Genomic DNA, 17,298 nt, shown 5'->3' on the forward strand with positions numbered 1-17,298 from the left:
CTGGAGTTAAGCAGGCCATACATGGGTCGAATTCCGAACAATTTTTTGATCGAAAACATTGTTCATTCTGGTGCCATCAATGATTTTGAAAATCGGTTGTTTTTCACAAATTTTCCACCATGCCCGATAAACGAAATGGGGAGGAACCACGAAAATCGGCCGGTGTCATTGCCCCACTAACAGATCGAGAATTAGCCGATTAATATTAGGTCCAATTTTCAAACTAAAAATTGTTTGGAATTCAACCCATGTATGACCGGCCTTAGTGCTGCCTTTTTCTTTTCTCCCACAAGTTGGTGCAATCCTTTTTTGTCTTCCTCCCTTGCCTCTGTCTTCATTAGATTTTGTCACTTTTCCTTTGTGAGAGTGATCTGAGGGGTTTTTTTGTCAGTAGGTTTTCTTTCTCTTGTGCCCAGCGTGTGTACATGATCCAGTCCGAGGTTTGTGGCTGTTTCTGGTCTCATGGCTGGCTATGGCATCCACACATACACTGTGCAGAGGACCTCCTGTGGCGACCATCTTTGTTAAGGCATGTCCAGGCTCATGTATCTGCAAGGTGGGTTTGCATTAGAAACATCTTCTGTTTTCTCTTGCTTATGCTGCAGATTAAGGAGGGGGGGGAGATGATTCAGGCCCATGTCTACGATCTGTTTGCTTCTTTTCTCTGAGTCTTTCATTTTACTTTCGGCGGAGTGCTGATATCCTTGCTCCAACATGAGCCTTCTGCCACATATCCAAGACCTCCATGTGCTCAGGTAGGGACCATCAGTGTGGTAAGTAAGAAGGGGAAAAAGAGTGCCTTTCCATAAGCGTGGCCTTCATCTTCTAGTACATCTAGTACAACCCAGCTCACTCTCGCTTAAGGTCCAGTTAAAAAAAATCATCTGAAATGCATGTAGTGTTATTTTTCTGCATCCAAAACGCACAGAAAGTAGGTTACATGGTTGTCTATGTCATAGTTCACATCAGTGCTTGCAGTTCCAGTATATTCTAGTTCCAGAAAAAGTAGAACAGGCTGCATTTTTTTCTACACAGAACTGTACTGGAACTTGGAAAAACGCACTGGAAAGCACATGTCCCTATTTCACTTGAAGCAAAAGAGAGGGGAAATAAGGAACTGGAATTCATAAAAACACGCTGGAACATGTCAAATGCACCAGAACGTGCCAAAAACGGGTCAAAAATGCGCATGCAAAAATGCATCCGGAACACATCCGGATTGTGTTTCTATAGCGTGAACTAGCCCTAAGGTCAAGCTAAAATAGCATTGCCATGGCATTATGAGTCCAGTGGCTCTTCCAGCCCTGCCTCACCCAGGATGCACACAAAGTTCCCAGTGAGTGTTGGAATCTCTGCCTCCCTGAGCTCTAAGAGTGACAAAGCATAAAAAGTGCTGAGCCTGAGGCGTGGACCTAATACCTGACTAACATATCTGATCTTGCCACTGAAACCTCTCTAAGTACAAAAGAGGCTGGGAGCCAGCAAGTCACGGTCCTTCATGGACAAATAGTTAATGATCCTCTGAGTGCTCCAACAACTTGTGCCAGCAGACTCCAGGCACAACGTCAAGGATGCAGCCCTGCACAGGAGTACAGGACACCACAACCCTCCTTACCAGGGAGGCCCCAAGTCCATTATAGCCATCTCTATTCCTGGCTCTGGAGGCACCTTTTATCCAAGCCATTCACTTTTGCCTTGCACCTGGCTTCACCAGAGGTAGAAGGTCAATCATCCTCCTTGAAAAGGCTAAGCAGGGTTCAAGTATCTCGTGGGTCCAGTCATTCATTAGGGTAGCAGGCCCAGAATAGGATGTCCTGTTGACTGCTTTTCAAAGTCTGAACACACTTCACGTTTTCAAGGCACAGCCTTCCATTCTCCCCAATGAATGGAAGGATGAAGAGGTTGTTTCAATAGGAGTGACACTAGTGGTCTGAAGTTTTTCATTAGTAAGCAGCTGCAAAATGATACCCTATCAAGGAGGAAAACGCCACTTCTTTGTTGAAGATAATGGCACTGCCACATGCTAATTCATTTAACATGCATTTCAGTAACGCACATTACAGCACTGCACTCCACTGCAAAGATATGGACAGTACTAAACTAACTGTAAATGCCCTATGAAATGTGACTACGTGGGATCACTTTTTCAGAGGATGGCTGTTATCTGTATATGCAAACAAGCCCTAATGCTCATGTTTGACAGGCAGCTCTGTATACCAATCCGCATCCCCACGCTAAGCACTATTTCAAGAGCTGTCAGTGGTTAGTTTGGCCTTTCTCTTCATAGGAGGTCAAGGCTCAGGTGAGTTCTCTCGGCTAGTTTGACCCACTTTACATTTCAAGACTATTTCACCAGAATGCGAAACTTCAAGAGCTGGTGGAAGAGTGTGCAAAGGTACCTTTCTGAAGAAAACAACCATGATCCATTTCGTTCCTTTCAATCCCTACAGGAGTTTTGTTGAGAGGACCCCTCCAGGCTAGTGTGAATGATTTGGCACATAGATGGTAAAGCCCATTTTTGGGATCCGTGGGTGCCTTCTATGGTAAAACTCGTTACTTTTGGTGGTTCAGACATTGCCCTCTAGAATTATTCTTCATCCAGACCAGAGTAACATTTTATGCTTGAAGTGGATGTCCTCTTTCAGTACATCAATAATATAACTGCAAAGGACATTGATAATAAGTCCTCTCTCACAGACTTTATTCTCTTCGGTGTCTGTACGAAGAAGACTGAAGATGTAACTGGTGTTGAGTTTAAAGAAACTGAGTATCAGTGGGGGATTGACAATTACAGTTTACGTACCATCCTTCATGGCTCTCCACCTCAGATGACCTTTGAAAAGTCCCTAATCTCTGTGTAGCCCCTCTGAGGAAATGGGGTGCTTTGCATCCATCATTACTTGGATGATATTCTACTGTTGGCCCAGAGCCCAGATCACTTACTCATTCAGAAGGGAATTTCATCTGGCCAGCCTGAGATGTTTTGGCTGTATTGCAGGTGCCAAAACAGTGGGAGCAGACGCATCTAGCCATCAATATGGAAGCCCAGTTCAATGCTCAAGTGAGTACTTTTCTGCTCTTTCTCGAGATAGGGCAGGGAGCATCTTCGGAACGTTGTATCTGTCAGTTTTGTCAAGCTTCCCAATTCAGGGTTCTCCTGGAAATGCTGATGTCTTGCATCCCTATGCTACCCTGGATTCTCTGCATGTTCCAAAGAATTTCCTTTTTGCAACACAGAAGTGGCACTTGAGCTGATTCAAACTGCTTCTCCTCAGATATGCAGGAGTCTCTGGTTATGGGTGTGACGGTATCACTTGATCTCTTGTGTTAGGTTCATTATCTTGGATCATTGTAACCTTTGATGCCTGTGCTACATGGTGGATCGCCTTCTGCAGTTACTATGTGCCCTGTCACCTTGCATTCAGGCATGACTGGTTATTCTGCATGATGTTAACACAGCAGCAGTGTCAGGCGTTTAGAAATAAAGGAAACTCAATGGCAGGTTCCAATGGAAGTGGAACTATCATGTCCATGACCGAATGTAATCTTCAGAGGCTGCGGGAGCCCAGGATGCCAAAAGGGACTGTGGCGCCAGGTGTTTTTGGTTCCCAATGAATGGGTCTTTAATTGAAAAGATCTTGCCCATATCACTCAAGTATGGGGCCTCTCTCAGTTGATCCTGTTTGCATCACTATTCTTTCACAAGGTGCCTCTCATGCTACCCTCACCCGTTGGTGGAGAAAGTGGACACCAAGGAATAGTTGCCTAGCAAATGGCTTTCCTCTACTGCCTTTGGTCATGAAGTTCCAGGGGAGAGTGTTGTCCAAGAGTCTCACTGTGATAGCACGCATGCCCGATCAGCAGGTATGGGTTTGGATGAAGTTTGTTGATGAACATATATAAATTATGTTTGTTGACATGTGTATATAAATTTATTTTGTACACATTTTTGATATTTAACCACTTTAAGTCCGGACACTTTCATCCCCTTCAGCGCTGTCACACTTTGAATGACAATTGCTCGGTCATGCAATACTGTACCCAAATGAAATTTTTAGCATTTTCTTTGCAACAGATAAAACTTTCTTTTGGTGGTATGTATTCACCACTGGGATTTTTATTTTTTTGCTATATAAATGAAAAAGACCAAAAGTTTTGGAAAAAAAAAAATCTTTCTTCATAAATCTTATAATTTTTCAAAATGTTTTTACATTTTTATTTTATTTATTTTTACATACTGTCACCCTAGCAGTACAGTATCACCATAGTGACACTGTACTACTTGTGGGGGGTGATGAAGGTCATAAAGGCTGTAAAATCAATCATTTATCCTTCTCTCTGACTGCATTCCTGCAGCCATTGAGAAATACTGTGAGAGCTGAGATTGGTCACAGCTTGTCACATGGTACAAAGCTGTTGTGAATAGCCTTGTACCATGTGACCTCTGTGATCATTCACAGAATTCACAAGTAGGAAATAAGATCGTGGTGCTACGCTCTCCCAGGGAGCGCAAACAGGCAATGGATGCAGGAAGACGTTTAGAAACGTCCCCCCACATCACCAACGCTCCCATCTGGCCGTTTATTGGCAATGGGCCAGATGGGAAGAGGTTAAAGTGGACAGCGCACTTTTTAAGTTTGGAGCAATAAAAACCTGACAGCCTTTCTAATCTCAACTTTCTCCAAAACTAAAAACACAAGTTTTGCCGTTAGTTATACTTTAACATGTTATACTGCATAAAGAAGTATGTGATTTCCTTTGCCTTCTGCTCTCTACAATGCTTATTTTGTTCTCTATGGTCTGAAACTTTGTTTTAGCAATGGGACATAGAGCATTTTAAAAAGCTTTGTCCACAGAGGTGTCTTTAGGACGATCTAGTCTAGATGAAAGGAGAAAGAAAAGATGGTGAAGGAGAGACATCGTGTGGAGTACTGGAGGTAGTGAAGCCTCTTGGGGAACTCTGAGAAAAGTGTGACTTCTAGGGGAGAAATGGAGGAAGTCTAGATGAAAGAGAGGAGAATAAAGCTCCATGAACACCGGCTTAAAAAAAAAATTGCTGCTTCTACAGGAGTTTTGTGTTTTGCCTGTAGAAGCAGCTCAATGTTATCCTATGTGTTCATACACATTAGGAAGTTTAGAAGCATATTTTGAGTTCCCCTTTGGTTTGCTTTTTTGAAAGCAGTTTTCTGGTCAAAAAAAATGCTGAATGCTCCTAAATTCTCCTAAAACCTCCTAAATATACTTATACTGCAGTACAGAAATGCTCTATATAAGCATTTTTGTTTCTGCTAAGGGGACAGGCGTTTTTTTAAAGTGATCTTAAAGTGTTACTAAACCCAGGACCCTGCATTCACTATATCTGGTCTCCCACAGTACACAGAACATGGAAATACAATTATTTTAGTAAATATAAACTGCTAAATAATTTTTCTCATCAGCAGTTAGAGCAGTCTTGTGACTTCTATCAGTGTCCATCCGAGCACTGGTTAAAGCTTGTAGGAGGAGTTTTCATTCTCCCCTGATTGTCTTATGAGACTGCGTAACCCCTGACACTCTCTCTGCACAGAGCTGATTGGCCCTGTGCAGGTCACATGCACTCTCCCAAGAAAAAAACAACAACAAAACACTCTAGCAATACACATCAAGCTGAGCATGTGCAGCTTGCCCTCAAGGCTCTGTTTTATCACCAGATGAATTAGGAAGGAGAGGATCAGAGAAGACAGGATCAAACAGTTACACAATGAGGACCATTAATCCCTTAGGTTCCACAATGAGTATAACAAGCATGCTGCATATGAAGACTGATTTTACTGTTGTGGGTTTAGTAACACTTTAAGGCTCAAATAAGATAAAAAAAAGTTATATTCATCTGCTTTGTGCAATGGTTTTGCACAGAGCAGCCCCAATCCTCCTCTTCTTGGGTTCCCCGCTGGCACTCCTGGCCCCTCCCCCATTCCAAGTGCCCTTATAGCAAACTGCTTGCCATGGGGGCACTGGTACTTGCTTGCTCCCAAGCCATCAAGCGTTTCCCATAGACATAGAAAATGGCTCAGCCCCAGCTCCACTCTCTCCTGACTGGCTGTGATTGACAGCAGTGGGAGGCAATGGCTCCCTCTGTTCCATTCTAAGGGTTCATGTACACTGCAGCTGATAAACTCACATTTAGGAGCTGTTCAGCTTTTTTTTCAGCAGCCCCCAAACTCACCCTAATGTTTTGCTATGTGTCCATGTACACATCGTCATTTACAGGCAGTTGAGTTTACAGTCGTTTTTTTTTAATGCAGAAAACTTGCGTTCAGCAGATTTTATCAGCATTTCAAACGCAAAATGCTTGAAAACGCGGCTAACCGCATTTGAAAAAGCGTTTGCGTTTAGAAGCGTTTTTTGACAGATCCATATCCAGGGCACAATTCACTAAGCGGTATCCTACCGCATCCGAGCTCCTGGGCATCCGAGTATGCGGGTGGATACCACATAGCATTTTTTTAAAAAACCCATTTCAACCCACTAAAATAGGCTACTAAAATACCGCATCATTTTATCAAGTCATGCGGAATTTTAGCAGTGAAAAGCATGCATTAATGTTTCATCTGTCAGCAGGATTCCCACTGACAGCTGAATGTAAAAGAAAGAATTGCCGCCAATTAAAAAATAATTTAAAAAAAACGGCGTGGGGTCTCCTCTCCCATCCATACCAAGCCCTTTGGGTCTGGTACGGATCGTGAGGGGAAGCCCCACACCGCCGCTCTGAAGAAAAAAAAACGCGTAGCTACTAACGTCGTATACTAATGATCGGGACCTGGAACTCCCAGTTTCTGGGTCTCCTGATCACTGTGATAGCCTCTGATTGGCTATCACAATGATCAGTCACTGTAAGGCTCCCGCTGACAGCCTGGTCTCTGTGCTCGGTGCGCTCCCAGCACCAAGACAGATACGCATATATGCGGCCCCATGGGAAAAAAAAGGCCAGTTCAGTGGGGCTGCATATACAGTGGGGCAAAAAAGTATTTAGTCGGCCACCAATTGTGCAAGTTCTCCCACTTAAAAAGATGAGAGAGGCCTGTAATTGGCATCATAGGTAGACCTCAACTATGAGAGACAAAATTAGAAAAAAAAATCCAGACAGTCACATTGGCTGATTTGGAAAGAATTTATTTGCAAATTATGGTGGAAAATAAGTATTTGGTCAATATCAAAAGTTCATCTCAATACTTTGTTATATATCCTTTGTTGGCAATGACAGAGGTCAAACGTTTCCTGTAAGTCTTCACAAGGTTGGCACACACTGTTGCTGGTATGTTGGCCCATTCCTCCATGCAGATCTCCTCTAGAGCAGTGATGTTTTGGGGCTGTCGCTGGGCGACACGGACTTTCAACTCCCTCCAAAGGTTTTCTATGGGGTTGAGATCTGGAGACTGGCTAGGTCACTCCAGGACCTTGAAATGCTTCTTACGAAGCCATTCCTTCGTTGCCCGGGCGGTATGTTTGGTATCATTGTCATGTTGGAAGACCCAGCCACGTTTCATCTTCAATGCCCTTGCTGATGGAAGGAGGTTTGCACTCAAAATCTCACGATACATGGCCCCATTCATTCTGTCCTGTACATGGATCAGTCGTCCTGGTCCCTTTGCGGAGAAACAGCCTCAAAGCATGATGTTGCCACCCCCATGCTTCACAGTAGATATGGTGTTCTTTGGATGCAACTCAGCATTTTCTCTCCTCCAAACACGACGAGTTGTGTTTCTACCAAACAGTTCTATTTTGGTTTCATCTGACCATATGACATTCTCCCAATCCTCTTCTGGATCATCCAAATGCTCTCTAGCAAACTTCAGACGGGCCCGGACATGTACTGGCTTAAGCAGGGGGACACGTCTGGCACTGCAGGATCTGAGCCCCTGGTGGCGTAGTGTGTTACTGATGCTAGCCTTTGTTACATTGGTCCCAGCTCTCTGCAGGTCATTCACTAGGTCCCCCCGTGTGGTCCTGGGATTTTTGCTCACCGTTCTTGTGATCATTTTGACCCCACAGGATGAGATCTTGCATGGAGCCCCAGATCGAGGGAGATTATCAGTGGTCTTGTATGTCTTCCATTTTCTAATTATTGCTCCCACAGTTGATTTGTTCACACCAAGCTGCTTGCCTATTGCAGATTCAGTCTTCCCAGCCTGGAGCAGGTCTACAATTTTGTTTCTGGTGTCCTTCGACAGCTCTTTGGTCTTCACCATAGTGGAGTTTGGAGTGTGACTGTTTGAGGTTGTGGACAGGTGTCTTTTATATTGATAACAAGTTCAAACAGGTGCCATTGATACAGGTAATGAGTGCAGGACAGAGGAGCCTCTTAAAGAAGAAGGTACAGGTCTGTGAGAGTCAGAAATCTTGCTTGTTTGTAGGTGACTAAATACTTATTTTTCACCATAATTTGCAAATAAATTCTTTCCAAATCAACCAATGTGATTGTCTGGATTTTTTTTCTCATTTTGCCTCTCATAGTTGAGGTCTACCTATGATGCCAATTACAGGCCTCTCTCATCTTTTTAAGTGGGAGAACTTGCACAATCGGTGGCTGACTAAATACTTTTTTGCCCCGCTGTATGTGTACAGTCTGCACCAAGGGGCTAAGGCTTTGAAATATTGAAAGAGACAGAGAGAGAATAAAAAAAACACAAAACAAAATTAAAGCCCTCCCTCAACCTGCACATACATGCAAAAATGTATATATTGGGGCACCTATGTACGAAAATTGTGATTGTCCCCCATATGGTATATTTCATTGTGCATGCCAGAGTGAGATAAATAATTTTAGGCCCAATACTCATGATTAACTGAAAACTGATGACTTGCAGAGGCTTTTAAAGCATCACCTATGGAAAATATAGGGGTACCTTAGCTTGTTGCCATTTCATGGGTACATGACATTTTAAGGCTTGACATGTTGGGTATCAATTTACGTGATGCAACCTCATCTCTTATATTTTACCCAAAAAATTGGGCAATGTATTATTTGTGAACTTTAGGGTACCTTTTACTGAAATTTTGCATTTCCTAAACCATTGTGCCAATATTGTACAGCAATTTTAAATTGGAACTAGCACAAGTTTATTTTGTAGGGTGTCTGCTTTCAGAACATATACACTGCTCAAAAAAATTAAAGGAACACTTTGAAAACATATCAGATCTCAATGGAAAAAATATAATACTGAATATCTATACTGATATGGGTAATGTGTTAGGAAGGTAAGGATGCCCCAGTTTTTGATAGAAATGAAAATTATCCACCTACAGAGGACTGAATTCAAAGACACTCTGGAAATCAAAGTGGAAAAAAATGATGGAACAGTCTAGTCCGTTTTGCTGAAATTTCATTGCAGCAACTCAAAATGGTACTCAGTAGTTTGTATGGCTCCCACGTGCTTGTATGCATGGCTGACAATGCCGGGGCATACTCCTAATAAGACGACAGATGCTGTCCTGGGGTATTTCCTTCCAGAGCTGGACCAGGGCATCACTGGTCTAGCCTGTAGAATTGTGTGTGTCCCTCCATGAATATGCCTCCCCACCAGCATAAAGTTCTCCATGGCTGCTCCAGACCCTTTAACATCTGTCACTTGTGCTCAGGGTGAACCTGCTCTCATCTGTGAAAAGCACAGGACGTCAGTAGTAGATCTGCCCATTCTGGTGTTCAATGGAAAATGCAAATCGAGCTCTATGGTGCCAGGCAGTGAGCACAGGGACCACTAGAGGATGTGGGGCCCTCAGCCCACCCTCATAAAGTCTGTTTCTGATTGGTCAGAGACATTCACACCAGTGGCCTGCTGGAAGTCATTTTTTAGGACTCTAGCAGTGCTCATCCTGTTCCTCCTTGCGGGAGCAGATACCAGTCCTGCCGATGGGTTAAGGACCTTCTATGGCCCTGTCCAGCTCTCCTAGAGTAACTGCCTGTCTCCTGGAATCTCCTCCATGTTCTTGAGACTGTGCTGGGAGACACAGCAAACCTGGCAATGGTACGTATTGATGTGCCATCCTGCAGGAGTTGGACTGCCTGTCCAACCTTTGTAGGGTCCAAGTATCACCTCAACAGTCAGAAAAGATGAGTTAAGAGAAAAGATATCAGTGGTCTCCACCTGTAAAACCATTGCTGTTTTGGGGGTTGTCTCATTGTTGCCCATCTAGTGCACCCATTACTGTGATCAACACCAATGTAGCTGAAACTGATTAACAACCCCCTCTGCTACTTAACTGACCAGATCAATATCACAGGAGATTCTTTGTCTTGATTCTAGACTCTAATTAAAAAGTTTTGATTTTTTGAGCAGTGTATAATGCTGGGGGGTTTAAGTAATCTTCGGAGCTCTTTTTAAGTGTGCAATAAAAAGTAAAATTGCTCTGGGAAACAAGTGGTTAAGAAACATAATCCTGCCTCCAGGGGCAGACTGACAACTCATGGGGCCCCCGGGCAATAGGGGATCATGGGGCCCCTGTGTCCTTACCCAAACTCAAAAAACCCTATGAAAAAGGTACCAGGGGCATCTCATGGGGCCCCCTACTGACCCTCGGGCAGTGCCCTAGTTTCCAAATGGTCAGTCCGCCCTTGCCCGCCTCCAGTCTTAGTGTATTTATTAACCTATTCAGCACCGCACAAGGACAGCTAAAGGCGGTGCATCCCGCACATGGAGGACTGACATGTTGGAACACAAACCGTGGACCGCAAACCGTGGAACGCATGAACTTCCTGCTTCAAAGGCACAGGTGACGCCTTTAGCCGGCGTCCAAAGCCAGCCAATAGGGAGACGCGCTTACAGTTCCGCCTCTCTCGGGTTACCTGGGTGGTGAATTCGTCTCCGCTGCCACGTCACCATTGGAGGCGTCAGCGCGGTAGGCGGGGCGAAGGCAAAGAAAGATGGCGACCTCTATCCGGGAAAAACAGACGGGTGAGAACCGGGTAGTAACGAGAGGAAAGTTGACATGACAAGGGCTGGGCTGGTCTTAGGAGAGCGGGAAGGCTGGTGCTTCATAGCTGAGGAGAATGTGCGGAGACAGAGCCCCATCCTCCATGCTGGAGCTCAGTGTACACTGACAGCTGGGTGTATGTGTGTGTACAGGGCTGACATGCCTGCCTGGAGTGGAATGAGGCTGACAGGAGGGCCAAGGGGGAGGCTACACAATGCTGTGGGTAATACTTTGTCTATGGGCTCCTTTGTACGGAGCTGTGTTCAGGTGAATAGAGCTCACCCAGTGCAGGGGTCTTCATAGGTCGAATGTAACCCCTTACCTCCCATGTCATGAATATGTGCATCAGCAGAGGGGGTGAGATTTGGGCCTTATGTACTGGAATAAAGGTGAATATAGCACCTGGACCGGATGGCATACACCCACGGGTCCTTATCCCCTTCACACCAGCGCCTCCTGGCCCTTTAAGGGTTTCAAAAGACAGGGCGGGGTTTAGGGTCATGTGACACGCTGTCACGGTGGCCACATGATCGGGAAAGGTCCCGATCAAAAGAGGAGATCGGGACCTTTCCGTGAGTACGGGACATGTGTGTTGGCAGCGTACAGGGTGCGCGCTCTCAGCACACATGTTCTTTTTTAATAGAACGCAAATGTGCGGCGGCTCGGTGTCTAGGCCCAGACGTCGGGAGGCTGCACATTTGCGTTCAGCCAGCGTGAAGAGGTTAAAGAATTGAGCTCTGTCATTTCAAAGCCATTGTTTCTCATTTTTAGGGACTCTTTAATGACTGGCATAGTACCACTGGATTGGCGTAAGGCCAATGTGGTCCCAATATTGAAAAAGGGGTCAAAATCTTTACCAAATAATTATAGACCTGTTTGTTTCACTTCTATAGTTGGGAAGATACTGGAGAGTTTAATAAAACACATAGATGAGTTCTTGCTGGAAAAAAAATATTTTTAAGCGAAACTCGTAATGATTGATGAAAAATGAATGTTCTTTAGCAAGGGACGTACATTCCACATGAATAAATCTGCTACCAAAATAAGTGTGTGCTGTAATTTGCCTCCAGCATTGCTCCTGTTTCTTCCTGCTGGAGGCTGCCATTTTGTTGAAGCCCAAAGTTCCTGAGCAGCAGTTAAAGCAGAACTAAACCTTCTTATCTTTTTCAGCCAAAGAAGCTGCCTTCTGTTTGATTTGTAACTGCCATGGTGATCAGTGATCAGTTATAACATCAGTCATTTGATGGTTTGACAGTTTGGCTGAGAACACAAGCAGATGTGACAGTATTCCTGGCATGCGGGAATGTAACTTTTTTGAAGCTGTTAAATCGATGGGTTTAGTTCCTTTTTAATATTTAGACTGTCATCAGATCGGCCTTTACAATCTTGGCAGTGCTTGAAAATGGAGAGCAACTGAGCATGTGCAGAGCAGGGTCAGACAGTGTATTACTGGATTTTAAACAGTATAACTTTTTACATAGCTATACCTGCAAAAGGGGTCCTACTGACCTGATCTAGCACGCAGGTGTGAAACTGGTGGCCCTCCAGCTGTTGCCAAACTACAAGTCCCATGAGGCATTGCAAGATTGACAGTTGCATGACTCCCAAAGACAGAAGCTTGATGGGACTTGTAGTTTGGCAACAGCTGGAGGGCCGACAGTTTGATACCCCTGAGCAGGACTTAATTTTTTGTCTAAAGTTCCACTTTAAGCACTTGCCCTCCAGAGGAATTACCCCCCTTCCCGACCAGGCCATTTTTTGTGATGCGGTGCTGCGTTACTTTAACTGACAATTGCGCGGTCATGCAACACTGCACCAAAATGAAAATTGTCAATTTTTTTCCCCCACAACTAGAGCGTTTTTCAGTGGTATTTGATCACCTCTGTGTTTTTTTTTTATCCTTTGCACTATAAACAACAAAAAGACCAAAATTTAAAAAAATATATATATATATTTTTGACTTTTTGATATAAAACATATCCAATAAAAATAATAAAAAAAAATTAAATTTCTTCATAACTTTAGGCCAAAATGTATTCTGCGACATGTCTTTCCTAAAAAAAAAAAAAATCAATACGTGTAAATTAATTGGTTTATGTGAAAGTTATAGCATCTACAAATGGCGGTGTATATATACTGGAATTTATATTTATTTTGTGCTTATATTAGTAATGGTGGTGATCAGCGACTTATAGTGGGACTGTGGCGGGCGTTCTGACACTGGGTGGGAACTAACTGCCACTGACATCCCCAGTGACACCAATACAGTGATCAGTTCTAATAAAAAGGAAGGTGTTAACATCTGAGGTGATCATAATGGTTAACTGTGCTGTGTTTTACTACGGAGGCATGCAGTTTTGTATCTCTCTGCTGTTCAGAGAGATACAAAACCGCATGTCCATGCTGACAGGAGAGAGTCCTCTGTTGTGTAAACACAGATCTCTCCCCTGTCAGCTTTACCTGACAATTGCTGGCTGGGACCCAGTGATTGACATCCCTAGCTGCCAATAGCGGAGCGGGTAAGGCGGCGCACGCCCCACTACCCGGGAATGCAAATCACGTATATATACAAGTGATTTTGCCCAGTCCTGCTGCCCTGTAGCCCTGCCCTTCTGCTATAGGGCGGCAGGAAAGTGGTTAAAGCAGAACTAAACCTTCTTATCCTTTTCAGCCAAAGAAGCTGCCCTCTGTTTGAATTGCAACTGCCATGGTCCTGCACATGTGATCAGTTATAACAATGATCATTTGATGGTTTGACAGTTTGGTTGAGAACACAAGGAAATGTGACAGCATTCCTGGCATGCCAGGAATGTAACTATTTTTTTAAAACTGTTAAATCAATGGGTTTAGTTCCGCTTCAATCTTTAGACTGTCAGCAGATCGGCCTTTACAATCTCGGCTGTGCTTAAAAATAGAGAGTAAATCAGCTTGTGTTGAGCAGGGTGAGGCAGTGTATTACTGGATTTTAAACAGTATAGGCACTTATTTTTAATGTTTTACATACCTGCAAAAGGGGCCAGCCTGAAGTGATCTAGCAGGACTTAATTTTTGGACTAAAGTTCCACATTAAGTAACAGACGGCATGGATTCATGAAAGACAGAAGTTGTCAGGGAAATCTGATTTCTTTTTATGAGGAGGTGAGCAAAACCTTGGACAGAGGGGTGAAGGTGGACATGGTACACTTGGAAAGAGGGGTGAAGGTGGACGTGGTATACTTGGACAGAGGGGTGGTGGTGGACGTGGTATACTTGGAAAGAAGGGTGACAGTGTCACGTGGTATACTTGGACAGAGGGGTGGCTGTGGACGTGGTATACTTGAACAGAGGGGTGGCAGTGGACGTGGTATACTTGGACAGAGGAGTGGTGGTGGACGTGGTATACTTTGACAGAGGAGTGGTGGTATACTTGGACAGAGGAGTGGTAGTATACTTGGACAGAGGGGTGGCTGTGGACGTGGTATACTTGGACAGAGGGGTGGCGGTGGACGTGGTATACTTGGACAGAGGGGTGGCGGTGGACGTGGTATACTTGGACAGAGGGGTGGCGGTGGACGTGGTATACTTGGACAGAGGGGTGGAGGTGGACGTGGTATACTTGGACAGAGGGGTGGCGGTGGACGTGGTATACTTGGACAGAGGGGTGGCGGTGGACGTGGTATACTTGGACAGAGGGGTGGCGGTGGACGTGGTATACTTGGACAGAGGGGTGGCGGTGGACGTGGTATACTTGGACATAGGAGTGGTGGTGGACGTGGTATACTTGGACAGAGGAGTGGTGGTGAACGTGGTATACTTGGACAGAGGGGTGACGGTGGACGTGGTATACTTAGAAAGAGGGGTGGCGGTGGACGTGGTATACTTGGATAGAGGGGTGGCGGTGGACGTGGTATACTTGGACAGAGGGGTGGTGGTGGACGTGGTATACTTGGACAGAGGGGTGGCGGTGGATGTGGTATACTTTGACAGAGGGGTGGCGGTGGACGTGGTATACTTGGATTTTGCAAAAGCGTTTGACACAGTTCCCCACACACGGCTAATGTGTAAGGTAAAGGCTAAAAGATGGTATTCAGAGAGTAGTGGTTAATGATTCATACTCTGAATGGTCTAGGGTTGTCAGTGGTGCACCCCAAGGTTCAGTGTTGGGATCCTTACTTTTTAATATATTTCTAAACAATATAGGGTCTGGGATTGAAAATATAATTTCAGTCTTTGCAGATGACACCGAGCTGTGCAGTGGAATAACTTCCTTACAGGATGTCTTCAATTTACAAGCCGACCTCAATGCTCTGTTTAATTGGGCAACTATGTGGCCAATGAGGTTTAATGTTGATAAATGTAAGGTTCTGCACTTGGGGACTAAGACTATGCATGCATCATACATACTAGGGGGGGTACAACGGGGGGAATCAATGGTGGAGAAGGATCTGGGAGTTCTGGTAGATCACAAGCTTAATAATACCATGCAATGCCAAGCTGCAGTTTCCAAAGCAAGCAAAATCCTTTCATCTATTAAGAGCTATGGACTGCAGATAGAGAGATATCATCTTGCCCCTGTACAAATTTTTAGTAAGAGGAGCTGAATTTATTCTCTCTTGAGAAGAGGAGATTAAGGGGGGATATGATCAACATGTATAAATACTTAGGTTGTTCATATAGTGAACTCTGTGTAGCGTTATTCACTTAAAGGTAATCACAGAGGACAAGGGGGCACGCTTTACGTCTGAAGGAAAAGAGATTTAATCTCCAAATACAGAAAGGCTTCTTCACAGTAAGAGCGGTGAAAATGTAGAATAGACTCCTTCAAGAGTTGGTTCTGGCCAGCTCAGTGGATTACGTTAAAAAAGCCCTGGATTATTTCCTAAATGCACATAATATAACTGGATACTGACATTTATGGGTAAAGTTGATCCACGGAATATCTGATTGTCTCTTGAGGGATCAGGAAGGAATTTTTTCCCCTGCTGGAGCAAATTGGATCATGCTTTGCTGGGGTTTTTCCTCTGGACCAACTGGGTATTTTTTAACTTCTGTATTGCTGGAATGAGGAAGTGAGTTTAGTTCTGCTTTAAAGTGGTTGTAAACCCTTTCCTATACCCAGTGAAATGACTGTCCTCAGGTGATACACAGAAATGAAATAAATCCTCCTATTTAAGTTCAGGGATGTTGAATTTGTATCACCCGATGCCCGGGACATGTTGTTCCAGGCGCTGGGCAGATCTGTTTTTTTTCAATCTTTTGCCCTGCTGTGGGCAAGCAGCAGGGCTCACCTGTCAGGAGAAAGCATTCGGGTGGCTGTGCTGCCACCCGATTGTTTTCACACAGCCCACTAAGGTGCCAGCCTCTGTCCCCTCCCGTGCGAACCTCCGCCCGCCTGCTATGTCTCTCGGGCTCTGCTTCCCATCTGCGGGCCTGAGACTGATCAGCGTGCACCGGCAGCTAGAGAAGAGTGGACATGTCCTTTCCCCTCTCCTTCTTGTCCTGACCCGGAAGTGACCTTATGAGGTCACTTGTGTGTCCCCATTCACAGATTTCCCGGCCATTGAGGCTGGGAAAGAATGTAATGCATATACACTGCATTACATTCAGGGGGGATATGCAGGGTCTTTTAGACCGTGGATGTCTCAATAAAGAGAACCAAAAATTATCACGTAGGGGACTTTTTGTCCCCTATGTGATGAAAAAAAAAAGGTAAGAAAAAAATGTTTTTAATTGTAAGAAATTAAAGTTACACCCTAGCACATAACATCCCCTCAAGCAAAAAAAAAAAGGTGACACCCCCCCCCCACATATACACACGTAAATGCACATGTTGGGGTGCCTACAGATGAAAACGTTGATTGCGATACTCATGTTACATATTGCCACACAGGCCAGAATGAGAGCAATATCCCCTCTGTACCACAAGACCCCCTCCGTAACACCATAAGGTCTTTAAAAGGGTTGCCTATAGAAAATATAGGGTACTGAAGTTTGTTGCCATTTCATGAGCGCAAGCAAATTTAAGTTTTGACATGTTGGATATCTATTTACTCGGTGCAACCTCATCTTTTATATTTTTCCAGAATAATAGGGTAATTTATTGCTTTTTTGTGCCCTAAAATTTACTTACGAGTATTTTTTACTGAAATTTTACATTTCCTAGACCTTTGCGGTAATATCGTGTGACATATCGTGAAAAACTGGAACTATCACTATTTTATTTTCTAGGGTCTCTGCTTTCAGAAAATATATAATATTTGGGGGTTTTGTGTAATCTTCAAGGCTAAAATGATTTTTTTAAACGTGTGCAAAAAATGCAAAACCGTCTCTGGCAGCGGAAAGGATAAAAGATAAGCCCGACACTCCCCT

At 44.2% G+C, this 17,298-nt stretch overlaps 1 protein-coding gene across 1 annotated transcript in view; it reads left to right on the forward strand.

Moving 5' to 3' along the window:
• Nucleotides 1-10,828: 10,828 nt before the first annotated feature.
• The window catches only part of SCFD1 (sec1 family domain containing 1), a 177,437-nt gene continuing 170,967 nt past the window's right edge, over nt 10,829-17,298 (forward strand). The window contains exon 1 of the mRNA XM_089691176.1: nt 10,829-10,931. Within this exon, the coding sequence (XP_089547302.1) occupies nt 10,901-10,931 (31 nt within the window). The 5' untranslated portion in view covers nt 10,829-10,900. The remainder of the gene's footprint in view (nt 10,932-17,298) is intronic.

Source organism: Staurois parvus, unplaced genomic scaffold (assembly GCF_062004578.1).
Source record: "Staurois parvus isolate SC_StPar_1 unplaced genomic scaffold, SC_StPar_1.0 ptg000553l, whole genome shotgun sequence".
Taxonomy (NCBI): Eukaryota; Metazoa; Chordata; class Amphibia; order Anura; family Ranidae; genus Staurois; species Staurois parvus.